Source organism: Acanthopagrus latus, chromosome 20 (assembly GCF_904848185.1).
Source record: "Acanthopagrus latus isolate v.2019 chromosome 20, fAcaLat1.1, whole genome shotgun sequence".
NCBI lineage: Eukaryota > Metazoa > Chordata > Actinopteri > Spariformes > Sparidae > Acanthopagrus > Acanthopagrus latus.
The window spans coordinates 167,501-190,000 of NC_051058.1; the positions used below are offsets into that span (position 1 = coordinate 167,501).

The 22,500-nt window shown below is 40.0% G+C and overlaps 2 protein-coding genes and 1 long non-coding RNA gene across 9 annotated transcripts in view; all 3 read right to left on the reverse strand.

Annotated features, from left to right (window-relative positions):
• The window catches only part of LOC119009292, a 4,878-nt gene extending 4,621 nt beyond the window's left edge, over positions 1 to 257 (reverse strand). Inside the window, exon 1 of one of the 3 annotated variants that reach the window (XR_005071683.1) lies at positions 1 to 257. This exon is cut by the window's left edge and continues 1,052 nt beyond it. This is a non-coding gene — a long non-coding RNA (uncharacterized LOC119009292). The other 2 variants (XR_005071682.1, XR_005071680.1) reach the window with 2 other exon arrangements.
• Positions 1 to 11,684, reverse strand: part of mtr (5-methyltetrahydrofolate-homocysteine methyltransferase) — a 110,337-nt gene extending 98,653 nt beyond the window's left edge. Inside the window, exon 1 of the mRNA XM_037080390.1 lies at positions 11,482 to 11,684. Coding sequence (XP_036936285.1) covers positions 11,482 to 11,524 — 43 coding nt within the window. The 5' untranslated portion in view covers positions 11,525 to 11,684. The remainder of the gene's footprint in view (positions 1 to 11,481) is intronic.
• A 1,635-nt stretch (positions 11,685 to 13,319) lies between these two features.
• The window catches only part of bms1 (BMS1 ribosome biogenesis factor), a 25,134-nt gene continuing 15,953 nt past the window's right edge, over positions 13,320 to 22,500 (reverse strand). For all 5 annotated transcript variants that reach the window (XM_037081789.1, XM_037081792.1, XM_037081788.1 and 2 more), the window contains exons 17-23: positions 21,911 to 22,091; positions 20,842 to 20,900; positions 19,955 to 20,077; positions 19,346 to 19,493; positions 16,087 to 16,262; positions 13,926 to 14,087; positions 13,320 to 13,752 (exon numbers count right to left, since the gene is read on the reverse strand). In XM_037081789.1, the coding sequence (XP_036937684.1) occupies positions 13,525 to 13,752; positions 13,926 to 14,087; positions 16,087 to 16,262; positions 19,346 to 19,493; positions 19,955 to 20,077; positions 20,842 to 20,900; positions 21,911 to 22,091 (1,077 nt within the window). In that variant the 3' untranslated portion in view covers positions 13,320 to 13,524. The remainder of the gene's footprint in view (positions 13,753 to 13,925; positions 14,088 to 16,086; positions 16,263 to 19,345; positions 19,494 to 19,954; positions 20,078 to 20,841; positions 20,901 to 21,910; positions 22,092 to 22,500) is intronic.

Below are 22,500 nucleotides of genomic sequence, written 5' to 3' on the forward strand. Positions count from 1 at the left end.
ACTACCTGGATCTCAAGACTGACCAGTGGAGCCTGACTGAGGAGCTGAATCAGGTCCTTGAGCCCTTTAACTCAGCCACAGTGTTTATGAGTGGACAACAATATGTCACACTGTCTGTACTTCCACATATTGTGCACAAAATTAAGAAGAAACTACAGAATCCAGATCCTGAGTCGCCACCTGTGAAGTCATTCCAGGCTCATGCGACAGAACAGGTCACAGAAAGATGGAAAGACTTAACGGAGTTCAAACCTGAATCTCCAAATATCACCCTGCTTGCTTCTGCTCTCGATTCAAAGTTTCTAAAACTTAAAGGAGAACTTCGGTCAATTTAAACATGCAGCTTCATTGCTCAAGCTACCTTTGACTTGCCAGTACCAAAGATGTGAACACATTTGGTCCAACCATTACAGGGCTTCGTGAAAGGAGCGTTAGCATTGACAGCTAACAGCATAGGGTCAGAACTTTACACTGTGTTTTAAGCGTCTTAACATGCTCTACATCTCACCCCAAAAGTCATGCAACATCAGCAGACACCTTACAACACAGCACTGTAGCGTTTATTACTCGAAATGAATAAAAAAGTAGTTAAAACAGTGTGTTTGTGCAAGTAGCCACAAACCAGTTTGTTGACATCCGTTGAATGCTCCGTTCACAGAGCCCTGTAATGTTTGGACCAAATGAGTTTGTGTCTTCGGTACTGGCAAGTCAAGGGTAGCTTGAGCAATGAAGCTGCATGATTAATCGACTGAAGTTGTCCTTTAAGTTCTTGCCTGCTGACCAAGCATTCAGTGTCAAAAACATAGTACAAACCATGCTGGCACTTGCTGCAAAATAGTAGGTGAGGCCCAAGCAAGTGGAAATGGAGCAGCCAGCACATCAGAGGACTCCCCACCAGCAGCTCATGGTGGCAAGATGACCACATTGTTCCTTGACTGGGACTCCACTATCAGTGATGATGAACAAGATGAGGAGCAGCTGTTAAATGAAGCTGTGCAGAACGAGGTTACAAATAATGTTTTATTTTGGTTTTCCTTAACAATTTCCACAATAAGGAAGTACACATAATTTAAAGTGCACTACTGAAATAGAAAATACAAATTACAAAATATAAGTAAACAAAACACATTTTTGATAGTTTGTTGTCAAACTATACCACAGGTCTTGATGTATTTTGGAGAACAGCCCCCGCCCAAGAAGAATAATCCGCTGACAAGGTGGAAAGCAAATGCACCAAGCTATCCAACACTAGCGAGCCTGGCAAAGTCCCTGCTGTGTATTCCTGCCACAACCACACTATCAGAGCAGTTGTTTTCAGCAGCAGGTAACATTGCTTCAAACAGTGCGCTTACATGACACTCAAGAAAACTGAATTACTGGGTTAGTCTGACTATGATCGGATTTTTAAGATGCATGTATACACCTTAGTCTGACTAAAATCGGACCGGATCAGATTTCTTATAGTCAGATGAAAACACCTAGATTATTCAATTGATAGTCACATTACTCCTGCATGTATACATTCCAAAAGCTGGGATCGGATTTTTGCGTTCTGTGAAGGCTCGAGTTTTGTTCACGGGGCCGTGAGCCGGAAGTAGAGGGACAGCGATGGCGGCAGTGTCTTTCCTCTGAAATCACCGCAAACAAGAGCGCCATTGTGCATCTGGTTTGTGTAAATATCATGTACACCATATACAAAATGTACAAAGAAGTAGCTTCGTCTCGCTCTTTGTACACTGCCTCTCTTGAATGCAGAGGCAGTTTGTTGTTGCTGGTGAAGTAAAGAGGTCAGCGGGAGGTGGCTCTATTACAACTAGTTGAAATGGGTACAGCGCCACCTATCGTACCGGGGTATGACATGCTTTGGCCAATAATTAGATTTTCTCACCTGCATGTATACTCGGACGCTTGCAGTTGTTTGATTAAGTAGCATAGTCGAACTGTGGCCGTAATCCAACTAAGCTGTGCATGTAAACGGATTGAAAAAAGAGGGCAAGTCTCAGCCCTGAGCATGTAGATATGCTCACCTTCCTTCACTGCAAACACGTGCTCCTAATGGCTTGCACACAGAAGTCAAGAGAGACTGTAAAGGCGGTGTAAGACTCTTGTTCTAAGTCCCAGTACACAGCCAAGCATTTCTGCTGAAATGCATTGGTTCTGATTCTGAATATGAAGTTGCACAATTTAGAGGCAGTTTTTAAGAATCTGTATTTTTTATTTTATTTTTGATACTTAAAAATAAGTGGGAAACAATGTTATTTATTTTTATATATTCTAATGTCTCAGGAAATGTTAGGTTTGAAGTAATTTTATTTATTTATTGAAAATTTTGACTGAAACGGTTTCCTACTTTGCATAATTTATAATAAATAAATGTCATTTTTTTAAAAAAAGGAAACAAATTTGTTGTTATCAAGGGATCCTTTTTCTACTGTATATTCATAATTAGTAAAAGTATGTTTTATCCGATTACTCGATTATTCGATTGAATATTCGATAGAATACTCAATTACCAAAATATTCGATAGCTGCAGCCCTAGATACAACCCAACACACTGACACTGGAAGAGTGGCAAGGAATTGTTCATGAAATCTATATCATGGAGAGCTTACATTCACTTTAAAACTACAATTGGAAAAAATGAAAAGATGGTGGTCAAAATGGATCAGATATATAAGATCATGGAGACCTGAACTGCTTTGAGTACCTCTATTACATGGCTTGAAGTACCAGACTATTAATCTATTGGGACAACTGAAAATTGCTGGCAGTAGATCTTGATGGAAAAATGAGGAAGTGTGACATCCGTTATCCAAATGTTCCTATTTTACACATTATAAAATGAAAGGGAGAATAATAGCATGGAGAGTATATGTCAGTGCAATTGTGCAAGTGCATGTTTTTGTTTTGCCCAATGTATGTTTGCTCTATGCTCTCTAATTGTTCTGAAATGATCTTGTATGTTTCTCCCTGATAAAAATATTTAATCAATCAAAAAATAAATAAAAATCGGACTGGACGGATTAACGTTTAACAGCGACTTTTAAGTTCTCTACGGACACAACTTGGTGCTTTTCTACTGTTGAAACACTGGAGCAGTGTGTTGAACTTAAGTACTTAAATGTGGTGCCCAAGAACTGTTTTTAGTCAGCTGCAAATATGGTTTGACCCCCAAAGAATTCTAACAAAAGGTTTCTCAGTGGTTTACAGTAGTATCAGATGTACTTAAAAACACATTAAAATTTTACCAAAGTCTGACTCCAAGAAAGGCCCCAATTGCAAAATGGCGGCTCTCAGGTCCTTAAAATGGCCATTACTCCTTTGTATTCCTCCTAGACCAGGAACACTGGTGCCTGATGCATTTTTTGGCCATGCAATATTCTAATTAGCATTAGAGAAGTGACTACCAGTACAATTATATATTAAAGCAATTAGTTACAAGCATTCTGGAAGTAAACTCGTTGGCAGTGGTATTTGGTTGAGGACTCAGTTGGAGGCAGACGTTCTCGGGGAAACAAATGATTTGCCAATAACGATTTTCTAACTAAAAAGGTTGTAGCGCAAAGAGACAAGTGAATTGGTACTCCTTCTGCCAAACAACACTGCCATTGCTTTGGTCCCATGGTCCTCTATGACATTCCTTGCTTGATGTGGGAGCAGAAACACATTTGCACGGGACGGGATGGTTGATTCACCATTCACAAGTTTCTGGAAGGCTGTCTGTTTGCCAACACAAAAAAAAAATGTGTGAAGCTGTATCACATCCTGTGAAGGCGTGAATAAACAGCAACTGGGAACACAAGTCACTATCCAGGACTTGCTTCATCTCACTGATGTTGTACACTAGTAGCTTTGGACTTCTCTGAACAAAAACAGAGGCCCTGTATTGTTTGTCCCAGCATATTAGAGGAGAAGAATGAGTAAGTCTGTATCCTCCCCTATCAAGGTTGTGGACTGATGTTCTGATGCCTTGAATGCAGCTTTAACAACGTCCACGTCTGCATCACCTGATTCATTGATAACAGTGAAGCACTTCTTTTCCAGCTCCTCTATGATAAGATTGATAAGTCCTTGTTTGTTGCAATATCTGGAAAGGAAATCATCCTTTCTTCCAAAAAACTCAGTCTCTGCATTGTTAACTTCAATGAGGTGAGTGTTTTCACCACATCTCTGATGCGTATTGTCTTTGATGGAAGAACCTTCGCTATAACCATCAAAAACGACTGTTTTAATGGCGTATGGTAAAATCTGCATATGACTGCAACTGTCACCTTTTTTTTTTCCCTTTTTTGCACTAGTTCGGGCTTGTTGGCTTTACAGAACATTTCCTTGCCTTTGAACAGGGCTGCAGGAAAAAGGCAGAGCTCATAGCAGAGCTCATAGCTCATTAATTGTCCAATTTTTGATTGATAGAATTTGATGAATTGATGGTGGAGTCATCTTCAAGGGTTTTTGCCTGGTCTTTCAATTTGAAGGATATTCCAAAAACGTCTCAAGACAGTCTCAAACTCATGCACATTCACCTTCCTCTTTGGCAACAAGTGTAAGTGTTTCTCAGAGATGGGTCTGGAGAGAATGGTGTGCAAATGCTAAACTATTCCTTGATCTTTTCTAGATCAGGGTGATCTCTTTTCATTCTTGCTTCTGATGATTCTTGGTGCTGAATGAATTCCTGCATGGCGTTGTTGCATTCAGATGTGAGGGGTGTAGACATGGTCCACAATGCTCGCATTTCTTCGGTCACTCCACTTTCATGGGTCAAGCCTCTGTTGCTTTTGCATCAAGATTGCATCAATGTCTGCTCGATGACAAGGTCAGAGCTACGATCTGCCAAGTACTGGTTGCTGCGGCGGATCATGGAAACCCCTGGGAACCTTGTTGTGTACATCAGGGTGTCTGGTCTTGAGTTGGCACATTTCTTGGAGGTGGTTGTAGTGCCCAGTGGTGGCAAATATTGGCAGACAGTCCAATATTGTACGCAAGTGCATTTTCACAAGTATGTATGATGTCAGTGCAATTTAGACAAGTCCAATGGATTCATAGACCCAGAAAACATGGGGTCCGACACCCTTGTCTAGTTCAAATAATGAAGGTGTTAGGATATTTTAACAGCTTCCTTGTGGAGTAAGACAGCTATCAAAAAGACATGAGCATGATTCTAACCATTCGTATTCATAATGTTAAACATTTGCATGTCAATAAACTTGTTGTACACAAAATTCTACTGTCTTATATGCGAGTCTGATAAATTGTTTGGGTTAGGATTGTTTTTATGTGAGTATGAATCTAAAAGCTGTGACTGCAAAGTCTTACGAGTACAACTCTAATTTCTATGACTACGAAGTCTTCACTGTGACCACGAACTCAAGTTTGTGGGTAAAAGTAGAAAAGTGTTGAAATGACGTCACGTAGGTCACAGGAGAAAATAATCGAACCCCGACTACTCCAAACGTTGCAATGTACCTGTCCTCTGTGAGGGGGGCGGGCTGAAAGGCGAGCTGCTGAAATCTGACCGGACTGAGACCCCAAGACCAAGAGAGAGATTTACTGATACTGTAGTGGTACCACAAGGTCCAAAAGACTGAAACCATCCGGCGCCAAGTGAAGGAAAGAAGAGGAGGAAAAACATGAAGAAGATACAGGTTCAATAACGTCAATGTGATGAAATGAATGATATTAATAGTTTAATGATCGTAGTTACCTTTGTTGGAGCAGAGTGTTAGCTTGCTCGCATTGTTTAATAATCAATAAATAGCTGAGTCGATGTGTGTTAATGTTACCCCACTTTAAATTCATCAGGGACGTTTGAAAAGTTAAAGGAGAACTTCAGTCGATTTAATCATGCAGCTTCATTGCTCAAGCTACCCTTGACTTGCCAGTACCAAAGACGCAAATTCATTTGGTCCAACCATTACAGGGCTCTGTGAATGGAGCGTTCGACGGATTGACTAGTTCAATTTAGCTACCGGAGGACACAGATGTCAACAAACTGGTATGTGGCTACTAGGCCTGTCAAGATAATCAATAAATCAATTAATCATACGATAAATAAAAACAAGCTCGATAATTTTGCCAGCCTCGATAATTTCCAGTTGCAGGCTTGTTTGTTTTCCTCGTGTCTCTCACGTGAACCCTCTTGCCAGTCACTCTTTGTCTCTGGGGTCCTGCCCCTGACATAACACAGAGTGCAGCATAAGAGCCCCTTGAGGAGTAGCAAGCCAGAGGCAACGCTAGTTGAGATTTGACAGAATAAAAACAATGATGGAATAGGTATCAAAGCCGAACGCGACAGCTGCAGTGTATGGGGCACTTCGGATTCAAACCGAATGACTGTGGTGAACCACTTAACAACTAAAAAGCAACTAAAAGCGGCAATACAACAAACATGCATCTGCACCTAAAGCATAATCATCCGATGCAGTTTTCCCAGCTGGGGAAACAAACTACAACTAAAGCTACACCTATTTAGGGGCCGTCTCCGTCTTCCCGACAGTCCACAATCACTCGGGTGTTTAGAAGACAAAATACAAACAGGACAGTGCAAAATGGTGCACACTCACGGACAGTGTAGTTCGTCACATCGCTAAATAGATGCAGCCCTTTAACACCAGCGAAAAGCCAGCATTTCAACAAATGCTGCAAACATTTGACAGCCAGTACAAATTGCCTGGGAGAACATACGTGTCACAAACGGCAATTCCACTACTGTATAGCGTTCAAGCGCAATTTTTGCTAACAGAGACCTTTTTAGTTATCGTTTCTGGTTGTTTTGTTTATCTATTTTAAATATTCAAAATGTTTTCTTCACATTCCAAATCCAATGTTAAATATTATTCAGAAATAAACGTTTATTGATCTTTGAAAGGGTGTACTTGCATTAGTTGAAAAATGGTCTCACACCGACAATATTATTGTTTATCGCAATCATTTCTGGGAAAATGTATCATCCAGCAAAATTTGTTATCGTGACAGGCCTAGCGGCTACTTGCGCAAACACACTGTTTTAACTACTTTTTTATTCATTTTGAGTCATAAATGTTACAGTGCTGTATTGTAAGGCGTCTGCTGATGTTGCATGACTTTTGGGGTGAGATGTGGAGCATGTTAAGACGCTTAAAACACAGTGTAAAGTTCTGACCCCATGCTGTTAGCTGTCAATGCTAACGCTCCGTTCACGGAGCCCTGTACTGGTTGGACCAAATGAATTCGCGTCTTTGGTACTGGCAATTCAAGGGTAGCTTGAGCAATGAAACTGCATGTTTAAATCGACCAAAGTTCTCCTTTAACGTTAGGCCTAATCAGGTGTTATTTTACAGGTGTCTTTTCTGCTTGTCAGTTAAAATGCTATCATTTTTCGATCCCCTTTTTAATAGGGTCGATGTAAGCCTTTGGTTTACTGTGTCAGTTTGTTTTTCAAAGTTTACATCAGTGTTAAAATGTATTACTGGTAATACTCCACACCTTAGCTTTCCCATATCATTCATAGGCAAAATATACACACTGCACTTTTATAAGATTGAATTTCATTGCAATGACAATAAACTTAAATGAATCTCATCACATGTTCATTATTGGTCTGTATTAGTCTTATGTATAGTACACATCAAGTATCTAGTTTTTTTTTAAATTAAAATGTAACATGCAGTGGTCACATATACTTCTCCTACCTCTTCAGATGCACTTTTAACATATTTCACCACCAGCCCAGTGACACAGCATCAGGTGCTCCTGTCCCTCTACCTCAGCACAGCAGAGTGACACAGCATCAGGACTAAAGGCTGCACCGATAGACCTGCTGACTGGCCATCTCTTCTAACTGACAAAGTGAGATGAGAGTTCACAGCAACACATTTCCCCAAAACAAAGATGGGAGTGTGTCAACATGACTTTTGTGACAGAGTTTTAGTCAATGGGTGAAAAAAAAAAAAAAAAAAAAAAAATCAAAAGAAGCTGCCTGATGTACTCAAACAAAAATGATGGCTTGCACTGCTTCTGCTATAAATGTTGTCTCCAAAAGAATACAGAGTTAATAAGGAAGGACTAAAAGACTGAAAAAATGAAAGCCACTTGCTGTAGGTTCATGAGGATAGCCGGGAGCACAATACCCACATGACAACATGCAAGGAGTTGGAGGTCGTTTTGCATAGCGGCTGACAATAGATAAGAAAGAAACAGCACTTGCTGAGGCTGAGAGATAATTTGATTACACAGTGCCTTATTTATAATCTTTATCACTTGTTTATGGCTTCAGTTTTTATTTGGTGTGATATTTTTTACTTAAAATAAATAAAATCTTGAATACATACGTACAGTTTCTGTGTGAGTGTATGAAAATTGATTGTGAAATTGACTACAATGCAAGGTGGCGCCGGCTAAGAATTTGCCAAGGGTGTCAGATTTTTGCTAATATTTCCCTTTCAATTCAGTTTGATATTTCAAGGAAAGGAAAGTAAACAACCCATTTCCACAGACATGTTTTAGGGCACAGTCAGAGTACGCCATCTCAGAGAGTCACTTGGAATTTCAAATTAAAGGCCCCTAAATGTCAAATATTTGTAATATTTCTCTCTAAATTCAGATAGTTATTAAGAGGAAACTGCCCTTTTCCACAGAGTCATTTTAATTCAGAACGATGGTACTCCACCTCAGAGACTCACTCAGATGATAGCTGGAAGTTCTCATCTGGACTATGCAAATTGATGATCTAATCGAGATATTAGATGACTTTAATTTTGAGAGAATTCTTATACATAGCCCCAATGAATCATAATCCAAAAATACTGTTTTTAGATTGTCACAGGGACCTAGATAGATGTATAAAATGTCAGTGTGAAGCCTTACATGTGACCTTTATATAATACCAGTCAATAATTTTAACATAAATCTGAAATTAAATGGAAATATTAGCAAAAATCTTACATTTTAGTACGCTTTAATTTTGAATGTCCATATCCAAGCTTCCTGGTATTATATTAGTGAGTCTGTGAGGTAGAGAACTATCAATCTGAGATGACATCAGTCTGTGGAAACAGGTAGTTTCTTTCAATGTAGTTCTGAATTTGAGGAAAATGTTGAGTACTATTAGTCTGACCACCGACTGTTCCTCATCTGACCTGACCAGTAACTGTTCCTCATCGGACTGACCTGACCTGTAATTGTTCTCGTCTGACCTGACCAGCAATTGTTCTCGTCTGACCTGACCAGTAACTGTTCTTGTCTGACCTGACCAGTGACTGTTCCTCGTCTGACCTGAACAGCGACTGTCATAGTGTTTAATACTGGACTTCATGTTGTAACACAGCTCAGTCTCCTGAATTTTGTTTTCAGTAAACTGTCACATCCAGTTTCATGTTACAATTAGCTGCTATCAGTCTTGGGCAAGCTATTTGGAAAGTGCAGTGAACTAAGCTACCAGTTACTCTACCTTAAATTAAGCCTCACTACACCAAAGCTACCCCCCAGAGAAATGTAGCAAGCTAGGTTACAGCAAAATGGCATGAGTAGCTTAACTACATCAAAGCATTTTTTTTTAAATATTGGAACAACTTCATTCCAAATCAAAGCTATCTCAGTGATCAATAAAACTATCAGACAAATAAGCATGCACAAATGTTACATTCAATTGTTTATTAAACAATAAGCTGTGCCCTCACTATTTTGTATATTGTATTATTCAGCTATCAATGCACACTTAATTATAACATCCATGGACAATCATGCACCTTGCTACCATAGCAATATCCACCTGACTCTCACTAATGTACAGTGTCCTACACTGTAGCATATTAACATAATTAAATAGTGTATACTCAGTAAATAGTACATTATAGTTGTAGTTTTTGTTAAGGTTCTCTAGTCTGTATTCTAGTTTCAGCTTTATTATTTATATTTGAGCTTAGGCTATTTAGTTATTGCATATAATTCAGCCTTTAAATTGTATTTATTTCTTTTACCTACCTCATTGTTTTTTGTATTTTGATTCATGTCAAGTGGCTGTAACACAGCCAAAGTACTCTATCCATCTACCAGTATCCCATATAACTGGCAGGTTATAGGCCCACTCTGTACTAGTGGCAATATCTACAGACATTTTTAGCTAATAATTTTGACTAACCACCATATTTTGGTTTGTAGACTCTCTGCTGGTTAAAAATGATAAAAGTAATAACTCAGAGTAATGTAAACTTTTCAAATGTTTCTCAGTTCCCTAATTTCCCCACCTTTTACCTCCATACATGTAACTTTACTGTAATTGTTTATTATTCAAGTTTGTCTTATGCATCTCTCGGGATCAATTCGTCTCTGTCCTCCTCACCCACTGCCATCTTTCCATCAAATAACGTAAATGTACTCAAGCTAACCTGTGTGCATTCCCCGGCAGCAGAGACGTTGTAGGCAAGGTCTGTGATGTTACCGTCATACGGAAGTGCTTCTGACGGCTCCACATACACGGCCATGGAGGCAAGGAAAGATAAGGAAACGATATTTATCTTATCCAATCCCTCGCAAGGCAAAAGAGGCCGCATTTAAAATACTTAATGATATTTATCCATCAAACCACTTCTTACAAATAAGATTTAACTGGGATAATAAATTTGTGTGGATTTTGCGAGAGTGACATTGAAACGGTGGAACATATTTTCTTTGAATGTGAACATGTTATACAATTTTGGGTATTGTTCCAAAGCTGGTTGTTAACAAAACAAAATGTTTTGCATCCGTTAAACTGGATGTCGATTAAAGTTGGAGTGCAATTAGAGGAGAAGAACTTAGACTTCTTAGTGAACAAGTTGATCACGTTTGGAAAACATTTCATTCATAGATACCTTAAGGTGAAGCCCCACATCAACGGATGGAAGAATAAATTAAAAAAAAAAAAAAAAACATGACAAACAAAAATGCCCAGAGAGTTTCGTTATTGGACTTATTTACCCTGCTAGAATAAGACCCTCACATTGTTATTTTCTTTTCTGTTTCCTTTCTTTTCATTTGTCCTGCTAACTGGTTCAACATTGTCAATCTTTGTAACACAAATGTGCCTTAATTGTTTGTAATTTAATGATTTTCATTTTTTTAAAACAACAACAACAACAAACACACACAAAAAAAACAAATAACATACACGGCCGTGTCGTCACTGACTGATCCTTATTTCAGTCCGCAGCAGAGAGCTCCGCTGCGCTGTGCTTCAGAGGTGTTCATAAAATGTAGCTTGTTTGGACGCTACCGCGGTACTTGGTCAATAAAAGAGCTAAGCTACTGAAAAGCTATTTCATTCAGAAAACAGCGACGCTACCACCACGCTACCAAGAAGTGTAGTTAAACTAGTAACGCCGCTACTTTTAGCGACGTTAACCTTTTAAGCTACTCGTAGCGAAGTAGCTGCCCTACACACACGTGGTGTAGAAGTGGACCCACAGAGACCATGGCGCTGCAGGCTAACAGCGAAATATTGCCGACGCACAGCTCAGAATACTTACCGGCTCCTGAGGAGAACTGCCGGACCAGGTTAGTCGGAGCCATCTCGTGAAGGGCCAGTCTTAAAACCCGTGTGAAGACCGATCGGATAATCCTGCAGCCCGAACTTTTACAACAGACTGGGTTCTTACTGTCGAACACACGGCAGCGGGCGGTCAGAACCCGACGTGCACTTCCGACTTGAGTCCTTCAAAATAAAAGCTTTATCTCGACAGTTTCGGTTCTGATTTATTTGATTGGTAAACTCTTCGTGTGTGCACATTCAAAAGGTAAATTGGGCTAAAAACGAAATTAGAGTAAAGTTTCAGTGTGCTGAACATACTGTGTTAATCTCATTCTAACCACAACAGGTGTGGTTTCTTCCTCCATTACTTTTCAATTTATTGCTGTAAGATCCCAAGCATCATCTGAAATATCACTATCCTAATATTTAGGAAATTCTGAGGAGTCTGGTAACAATCACACTTTTTTGTCTAGTTGTCAAGCGTTGAACTAATTACCATCTATTATGATTAATAGGTTTGAGTAATGTGTTTAATTATAGACTTGAAAATCACTGATTCCAGCTTCTTAAACATTAATGTTTTCTGGTTTCTTTATCCCTCTCTGAAATTAAACTGATTATCTTTTGAGTTGTGGGCAAAACAAAATATTTTAAGTCATCTTAGACTTTGGGAAACACTGACGGACATTTCTCAATATGCCCTGGTGTAAGTAAGAACTTCTGGCAACAAGGCCCTTCAGTTTCTCCCCATCTGTAGAAACACTGATGCAAAACTAAATTAAAGCTGCAAGCAGCGATGAACGGGCCCTCGCAGTCCACGTGCGTCAGGGCATGCTGCCGTCGGGGCCAAACTGAGTTTCATGTCATTCTGACACACCAATGTGGAGATATGCAACACTTCCTGTTGTGATCAAAATGTACAGGAAGTTATTTTTTAATAACAAGTACTCTTTGGAATATCAAAATTCTTTTTACAACTTTTCGTCAGGAGTGTCCACAGATGCTATGTGCAATTTTTTGTGTGCATTGGTCAAACGGCCTGAGGAGTTCGAAACCGGTTATGTACCACATTTTGTGACATTGCAGACAAAAAAAAATATCGATGGAATGGGCGTGGCCTATTTTAGCTGATTAAGCTCAATTGAGGGAACTTCTGGGAGTTCTTGACTTTGCCAGATAGTATGTGAGAGTTATTTGTCAAAACATGTTTGCCCTGATTATAGTGGCACCTGCAGGTGGACACATTTCAATTTTAGTTTGTGATCCACTGGTACTAATCTGTACCGCCTACATGAATAAAATTTCAGTTCATTGTTACAGTTTGGTCACAGTGTCAAAAATAAACATAGACTGCCCCCAGAGAGCTGCACAGGGTGGGTCCAGAGATGCTGTGTGCAAATGTTGGTAAAAAATGGTGAACTCACCTGGGAGGAGTTTTTTAAAAAAAAAATGGGCGGAAAAGGGCATGGTCTATGAAATTCAGCACAATTCAGGGAATGCATGGATATAGGGTTTCTGAATGTGCAATGATATATAAAGGAGTTATTAGCCAAAATGCACTTTCCTTGATTATTGCACCACCTAGTGGTGAAAATTCACTGTGACAATAGATTATAACATTTTTTGCCACTTCTGAAAGGTTGACCAATTTCTACGTTTTCTGCAACATTTAGACCTCCAAAAATGCATTTGTTTTAACATAAGAAAAATAATAATAATCCTTACAGTTTCGATAGGGGCCTCGCAGGTCTGTGACCTGCTTGTTTAACAGAACTACACAGAGAGACTCACTGTGTTGTGCAGCTGATAGCTTCAAGTGGTATGACAGAGGTCACATTTGAAGGGTCAATACTGTGTTTTATTAAAACAAGGGCAAAAGTCAGTTAACTTTTCCATCACAGCTGATTTTTAATATCAATACATCTAGAAAAATACAACAAAAAATGAACCTGCCAAACTTATGAAACATGCCAACAGTCCAAAGAGCAGATCAAGCATCTCAGTCTGCAGAGGTTTGCCTCATGAATCCACTTGCAGGGAGTTAGTTGTCCTGGGTTGTGCCCTTAAGACTGGACCTCTGCTTCTTTTGGTCCATCTGGCCCATGATGCGGTACAGTTTTTTACGGGCCTCCTTGTGCCTCTTCAGCTTGGCTTCCTCTTGTTCCTTCTTGTGCTGCAGGAACTCCTTGTGTTTGGTGTGCTGCACTGTGCGTGCTTTCTTCCTCTTGTTGTGGTGGACTGTGGTCAGAGCATGGAGCAGGGCTGCCACCTGAAGGAATGGATGGAAAAAAACAATAAAATATAAGAACGGAACAGAATGAAACGGCGCCCCCACAATACTTTGATGTTGTCAGATCAGATATAACTCAGTGACATGCTTGGTGCTCACTCCTAATTAAATGAGTCAATTAATGAGCAGCTGTTTATTCTGGTTTTGCTCACCTTCTTTTCGTGGGGCTCCCTGATCACGGTGGGCCTTTGGAGATCTCTAGGCATCTTTCCTTTGGGTTGTTGCTGTTTGGGTTTGCTCTTAAAGGGCAGGGCCTTCTGGAGCTCCTTAGGGATGTGGAGGGGGTTAAAGTGCCTTTGGGCTCGGACCACCGGCTGCAAGGGAATCGATTTACTCATCAAGTCAGAATTTAGAGGAACTGCTGTGTTAAGTACAGGTTTATAGATCAATATAAATGAAGTGGAATACAGAGTTACAATTTTTACTTCGAATTACAATATTTCAAAAAGTGCATCATTAATAGATAACCTTTCAATGTGTCATGAAGGCCTAAGGTGTCAGGTAGAATTAGAATGACTTTACTTAAGCTCATTTTGGTCAAAGATAGCTGTTAAATACATCTTGTTCATTTGTGACTACCATCCCCATCGTCAGGTAGGTAGTCTCACATTATGAGGTTGGCTGACCTTTTTTGTTATTAAGAAATAGAAAATGTAGGAAATCTTCAAAATGACTTGAAGAACACATATCATGAGAACATAAACAGGAAAGATCATTCCTATAAGTGCAATCTTTTATGCCATTTAAGAAACAAAATGCTATTTACAAACAACACCAAGAACAATAATGCTCATCTCACCCTGATGTCAGTTATCAGTGACACATTTTGTCACATTTGACTGCCAACCCTGAAGACAATGCAACAAGCATCCCCCCCTCGGGCTTGGCCCCCTAAAAATCCCCTAGGACCAATGGTGCTAGGAACCCTATTGTAATTGTATTTTTATTTTTATTTTTCTCCAGCTAAAAGTGGCGCTGCAGGCTAAACTGTGCAAGGGGGGGGGGGGTGGTGCGATTTGGAGGGTTGGTCCAGACTCCAGGAAATATCCCAGACACAAATAAACTACATATATCCGCCTGCAGGGAGCACTATAACCTAGGCCAACACGTTTTTGTCTGTAACTCCCACACTGTATGTCGCACATTCAAAAACCAAGCAAAGCAGCACTGCCCTCTGGTGGAGGAAACCTGAAAAGTCAACTCAAAAGTGAAGACATTCCAGCTGCTCTTTCGTCATTTAGCCATAAAAGTGCCATCTATTGGCCGATTTCCACCAAATTCTGCACAAAGCCTCATCGGGCCATGGAACACAATTACCAAAAGTGTTGTGGTAATCGGACTGCGTTTGGTCAAGATATGCAAGACTGTCTCTTTTGTACACAATGTGCAGGAATTTATTCTTTCTTATTTTGAGCGTGTTTTGGACTATCACAATTCTTTTGATATGTTCTTGTCAGGGGAGTCCAAAGATGCTTAATGCAAAGTTTGGTGCAAATCAGTCCAATTGCCTAGGAGGAGTTCGAAAAATTAGGTTTTTTTATTGTTCATGATTTTGCTAATGGCAAGCTACTGCAAAAGTGGGCGTGGCTGACATTTTACAATTCAGGGGAACACACAGATATAAGGTTTAACAACGTCCGACATATCATGTGGGAGTTAAGGGCCAAAAATGCTTTTCCATTGAATATAGCGCTACCTGCTCGTCATTTTTGGTGTGTGAGTTACAGGGGCCAGTATGAATTTCATTTCCATAAGTATTATGGTGTGCCAAATATTAAATTAGACTGCCACCAGAGCGCCACCTAATGGTGGATCGGTAAGTCCCTTGTTGGATATCCTCAGGAGGGCAGTTTTGGGGAGTACTACTGCATTTGTAAGAAAAAAAAGTGTGTTAAAAAATGTTAAAGCCTGTGATCTGACTGCCTCCAGTGATGTCACTCAGTGCTAAGTTGCACTGTAGGTAACGTAGGCACCAGGTTGAAACCAGTGGAACAGCAGTCCATTGATCTATCATTGCACTCCCCTAACACTATTTGGACTGATTTGGGTGGGTTAAAAACTGATTAACAAGATATGTCACCTTTCTCTTCCATGTATCTTCTTCCTTTCCAAAACTTGCTGCCTGTATTACCCACAATACAGCTTAACCACTGAGTGACAATACCGAAGGCAATTTATCAGACTACATGCAGCTCATTCTTCTTTCACACTTGCTGTGGTACTCCCCAAGACCTTCTACGTGTTAAATTGGTAGTTACCCTTTAATCCTTCCCATTAGCTGAGGTGTTTAGAGATCTGTCAAGTTGAGGGTACCTTGTACAGAGAGTCTGTGTTGGGTTTGGTGCGGATGCCGAGGTCATGTTTGAGCTGCCCCAGGGTCCTCATGCCCCCCCAGCTGTCCTTCTGCCCGACAGGCAGCAGCAGAGAGGTGACAAGGTTGTAGAGCTGAGGAACAGACACTGGATACCAGGAGCGCAGGAACACAATGTCTGCACAACAACAGGTCACACAGAACCAAACACATCAATACTAATACAGTAATGTTTTTTTATTGATTCCACATGTCAAGGTTCAACATTTTACATAAAAATTTTTCCAACAGTATAAAACATTCCTATACTTCTCCACCAGGAAACATAGATAGATGTACATTCTCATAGAAACCTACAGTAGACTAAATGTGAAGAAAAAAAAATCTCTTTTCACTCCTGTCCTTACTTTCACACCTTACAATAGCTGTTTTTAGACAGAGCACCAAGGCGCAAATTTGCCCATCCTTTTGGCAGCTTGGTCCGCGGTTTTAGACAGAGGGCAGCAAATTGGGGGTCTGTTTTGGTCTGCCAATTTTCCGCCGAGGGTACATTTATTTCTGCCTCGCCTGCTATCTAAAAATGAGGCGTAAATGTGCCGGCTTCTGCGTGAGATGGGCGGAGGTGTCAACGACCTGCACTGTTGTGCGACCCACAGCCGGGGAGTTTTAAAACCAAGAAACAGCTGATCACGGCAGTCAGTCCATCACTTAATCTGTGGACATCAAGATGGACAACTAGACAGCCGCAGAGATCCAGGAGATGCTCACGTCTCCTCGGTCTCTGTAGCTGTTTGGTTGTGTTAGCTTGTTGTTATGTTGGCAAGCTAAGAATGGTCGCTACTTTCAAATTAAAAGCCCCCCGCTAAGAACCCAGTTCTTTCGGTTTTCGGTTCAGTTTCATGGTATGACGGTATTTTTCCATTTTTTTTTCATGCATAATCAGTTGTTCACAGCATTTTCTGCTGGTTGAGAGAGGAATTACTAGCCCCTTTTTAGATAGAAAGGCAGCAAATTTGCTGCAGGCACTCTGCTGCCTTGTCTTTCTAAAAGAGAGGTGTAATATTCCTTCTTTCCCAAAAAGACGCCACTGAGGTAGGCGTAAACATGTGACGTGAGGTGAAGCACGGATTTGGGCGTCAACAGTGACGTACAATATATACATCGGAAGAAATGTGTCGACACTTGATAGACATACTTAATTATAGACTCATGGCTTATAGTCTCGTCTCCTCAGTCAAACACACACCGATATTAAACCCGCGTTATTAAAGGAAGCGTGCAGCGGAGCACCTCGTCCCATCCGTTAACTGCCTCAAGCATCAGACAGCTAACAGGAAGCAGGTTGAATTTATCTTCTAAATAAGAGCTTTACATTGCACCTCATTAGAGTTTAGTACAGGGTTCTTAGCGGGGGGGGCTTTAAATTTGAAAGTAGTGTGATGGAAAAATTCCTTCTCATTATGGGTTGATGAATTTTGAACTGTTTTGTTGAATATGATTTCTTAAAAACATTTCTCTAACTTGCTTCATGTGACTGATATCTTATGCAAATGTATGAACACCTAACCTCTGCCCTATATGATTGTAACAGAGTCACGAACCAGCCAAAACTCAGATAGAAAGTCGCCTTCTTGTCTCATGTTTTATGTCTGATAATTTTATGCTACACACAGAGTCCCAGGTCATGCGTCATGAAGTTTTAACTTTATGTCTTGTGTCGATGAGAAGCCTGTCTGATTGGGATAGTCGTATGTATGTATGTGTGCAGCTTAATCACTGCTGGCACCGAGAGTGCTTGTCTCTTCCCCTGACCTTGTTGATATCTGTGTATAAATTGTGAACACTCCTTTACTCGGGGCTCATTCTCTCAGCTCATGAATTTGACTGTGTGGTGAGTCCATCTGCAGATGGTTGGATTAAACTTACCGAAAAGACAGATCTGACTTTACTCTTTTATTGACAGAAATTTCCACCACAGTAGCAACTGTTAGTAGCTTGATGCTACAACAAGCGGGTCCAATTTGAAACAGTGTCGCGCAGCGTAGTGTTCCATACGTTGTGTAATCAAATACAGCAGTATGGCGGTATATTAAAAATTCATATCATAACAAAAATGTACACCGGTATTCCATGTAAACCAGTATACCACCCAGCAGTACTCTCAAGACACAAATTTAACCCAGATTTCCCAGTAGAAAGTCTCTGTTTTTAGTCTAGTTGAGAAAATCAGCTTCTCCATTCTATAAATATTGAGCATTATCTCTACCCAATCCTCCATTTTTGGTGCATCAGTTTTTAGCCATTTTCTGGTGATGGCTTTTTTAGCTGCCACCAGCATTATTCAAAATACGTATTTTTCTCAGACTCCGGGTTCTCTTTTCCCAAATATAATGCTTCAAATGTAAGTGGAATTTGCACTGTCAGAATCTTTTTCATATTCTTCTGTAACTCCTGCCAATAGGGTAGAATACAGGGGCATCCCCAAAAGATATGGAAATGATTGGCTTTATTCTCCCAACAAAGTCTCCAACATCATGTATCTCGAGATTTCTGTTGTGCTGGTGTAATAAATCTTACGATGTTCTTTCAGCCATACTCCATAAGAGGGAGCATGTTGTTTTCCACTGTACTTCATTTACCATCCCCCATTCCTCCTCTGATAACATCCTCCCTGCCCCTTTTCCCCCACTTTTCTTTTATATATGTTGTATTATTGCCCTTTAATCTTTCGATTTCTTTATATAATTTTATTATTAATTTCTTGCCCTGGTCTGAATCATAAACTGAGATGAATAATCTAATAATTCCAGACTCTAGCTCATCCAAATTAAAAAAAAATAATATTTTGCTCCATATAATGCCGCATCTGTCAATATGCTGCTCGGGCCTGTCTCCCTCGATCGTGCAGCCGCTGTTAGCTCGTGGTCCTCTCCCGTTAGCTCTGGTGCTAACATATATTGTTAGTCATCTCCGTCAACGTTTAACTCGGGTTTTTGAGACTTTTGCCCAATTTTCCTCTCGTCATTCTCTTTGCCCTTTCTGTTTGATATTTGTCACGTATTATATCTGCCTACTGATACTTATCCAGGGCATCCCAAATTTAAAGTCGGGGAGCACACTCTGCTGCCATGTTGGAGGTGCACCCTGAAGTCCTGTAAAATGTATTCTTACACCTTTGCATAATGACTATAAAATAAGATTAATAAAGATGATAGTATCTTTTACCTAATGTTAGCAGTACAGTAACAAACAGACACTCACCACTCATAAGCAGGCGGTCCTCAAATGTGGCTCTATAAGCTCCAGGTGGTGTCGACAGCGCCTTCTTGATCTGACCTCTAACCCCTGATACTGTCCGAACCGACGCGCCTTCAAATTTAGCTACCTCCAACACTGTGTTGAACATGCCCTGTACACAGTACAATCAAAACACATGTAGTATTATTAATATAAAATTTTCTTCTATACATCACCCTGTCTGTTCAACAGCAAGCAAAGCAATGCATCAAACAAAACTGCTGCTGCCCCACCACAGTCTAAATAAATACCGAACGGTAGTAGAGTTTGTTTCATCAAAACTGTGGCCTGAGTCAAGTTTTGTCAGGTTTGTTATTTTTGTGACATGTCTGTATTTTACGTAGTTTCTTTAAATCAAGATAACGTTCTGTTGTCTGAGACAACAATAACCACCTTGTTGGTTAACTATGCTGCTGATCAGCCTCCAAGTAAAGAGTTTCAAGAGCAGATAATAACTCTATAATGTGTACTTTTTCAAATTATTGATGAATCACATCTAGCTAAACCTATTTTTGGGGTCATACTAACTGAAAAACCTAAAAGATAGATGGAATTAAATAAAAGTTTTCCTACCTTAATGAAGCAGGTGTTCTTAAAGATCTTGTAAGGGTAACCAATGAGTTTGAGCTTCTTCACTACAGTCACAGACTTATCCAGGTCCAGGATGACTCCTGTGGCTGCAATACGGAAATTAGCCTGCAGAAAGAAAACAGGAATTTAGAAACTAAGGCCATGTCCACATGTACCAAAACATTTTTTTTCCTCCGTCTTCCGTGGCATCATTTCAAGAATGTTTGCATCCAAATATTCTCTGAAAATGACTCTAAGCGCTGTAGCTCATATTCCAGGCCTATGGGTGGCGCTTGAATTTCACCAAAAACAGAGAAGAAGAGACGGAGCATGCAATTAAAGCTTGCCCACTGTAAACAGACTGTAGACGGAGAAACCAAACACAACAAGAAGAAGATGAAAATGGCTAGCGCAAGGAAACCAGAATCGTTTGTGTGGACCAATAATGAGGTCGAGGGGTGGGGCGATGGCGTCATCGATACGGGAAGTATGCAGATTTGCTGTCCACACAAAAATGCAACGGCAGCATTTTCGGATTTTTCCCACCCTGAGACCCGGTTTCAAAAAAGTGCGTTTACAGGCACTGCATTTATAGGTTCCATGTGGATGATTGGCCAAAACAATGCAAAACATGCGCATTTAGACAAAAGAGGGTTTCCATGTGGACGGCCCTGAAGTATCACCCCAAAGCCTAACACATAATTCCATATGAACAATTTATACAGCAGTGTTTAGATGTGGAGCCACATGATAATTAAATTGTCAAAGCAGCCATCTTGCTATTTGCTGTTGCCATGTGTGAAACTGACAAGGTTCTCAAGTTTTGAATTGCATCAAATGTTCACTCTGATCTTAAATGTTTTAAGCTAACTTGTGAATAACTGACTTACTTTAGTTCCTGCTACTGACTGCACAGCTAGGAAGCCAGTGCCCTGCGGTGTGACAGGACCTTAAGGGAGACAAAGGGAGTAAGAATATGTATTATTATTATTATCACACAGAGCTGATAATTAGAAATAAGACTGAAAACATTATTCCAGGTTTGTTTAGAAGTAAACATCTCTGTAAGAAGGTCAGAACTTCTGCTGACTTTACAGAGCCAATGCTTCAGCATCACAGATGAGTTATCCCTTTGTTTCGACTACTTAAAAATAATACAGTGGAACCCCGGCTTACAAAGACCCTATTTAATGAAAAATTCAAGTTACGAAGGCACTTAACGGCAATATTTCTGCCCGTGGTATGGCAAAATGCCCGCGTAACGAAATCCCACAAATACAGGAAAATTCACGTTAATTTCAAATTTGCCGCAACCAAAATTTTAAAAAATATATATATAAAATAGAAAATTAAAAAAAAAAAAACTTTAAAAAAATGTTTTAAAAAATATCATTGCATAGTGTACGTACGTACAATAATTAACGTAAATGTAAGTTTTAGTTTTAATGTTTAGAATTAAATTCCATAATGTTATGTACATGTACACGTACGTATGTATGCATGCATACGTATGGTTTCTTCAGCTTCCGCCACCTCCGCCACCTCCTCCTCCACCAAGAACTTCGTCTTCAGCCAGCACCGCCTCACTCAAAAGGTACATACATAATTTATTTTATTGATATTTATTAATACATTTATCATTTATAAATTATTTTCTTCATTTCAGATTTTATTTTGGAATATTCTTAGTGTTTTTTTTCAAATATTAAGTCATATTTGTAGAAGAAATACACGACTGGTAGGGGGCCTGGAACGAATTAGGCTATTTATAGGGAAAAAGGTGCTTCGACTTACAAAAATTTTGACTTACGAAAGACCCTCTGGAACGAATTCACTTCGTAAGTCGGGGTTCCACTGTACATGCAAGTACATGAATGCAGTTGGTAGTGCAGCAGTAACAGAAACACTGCTAGTATCTTTATGTATATGTAACTACAGCATGTTAAAACTGAGTCTTACCCCAGATGGAGGCTCCACAGTGCATGTGCTGTGGTGTGTATTTGAGCAGGCGGTGGCGTCCGTTGTGATCCTCAATGTGGTAGAGGGGTATGGTCTGGAACCGTCTCCAGCCTAATGACAGGATGAGGGGGTCCCGTGTCTTCAGGATGCGGTTGTGCCAGCGATGTTTCTTTAGTCGCATCTGAAATAGACACACAGTGTTAGATATGTGCTCACCATTTTGAAATGTTTTGTAGAAATAGGGGTATTACTCATGTCAGAACAGGGATTACTCTCTGCAAGAATTAGCTATCATATAAAAAAAACAATAAATGTCTGATACAGGAGCCAAGACCAGCCATCATTTGATTTTTTTTCCCCCGTTAACAGAGTTTTTTCCATCAATATGGCAAGTTTTTCCTGACTTGAATTGAGGTTCCAAGGATGGAGGATGTTGATCACTGCACAGATTGTCAAGCTCACTGAGGCAATGTGATTGTGATTTTGGGCTATATAAAAAAAAATGATTTGATTTTGATTTTGATTTGATTCGATTTCATCCAATTCAGAGCCCCAGATTACTTTTTTCTGGTTGCACTGGTGTGCCTAAC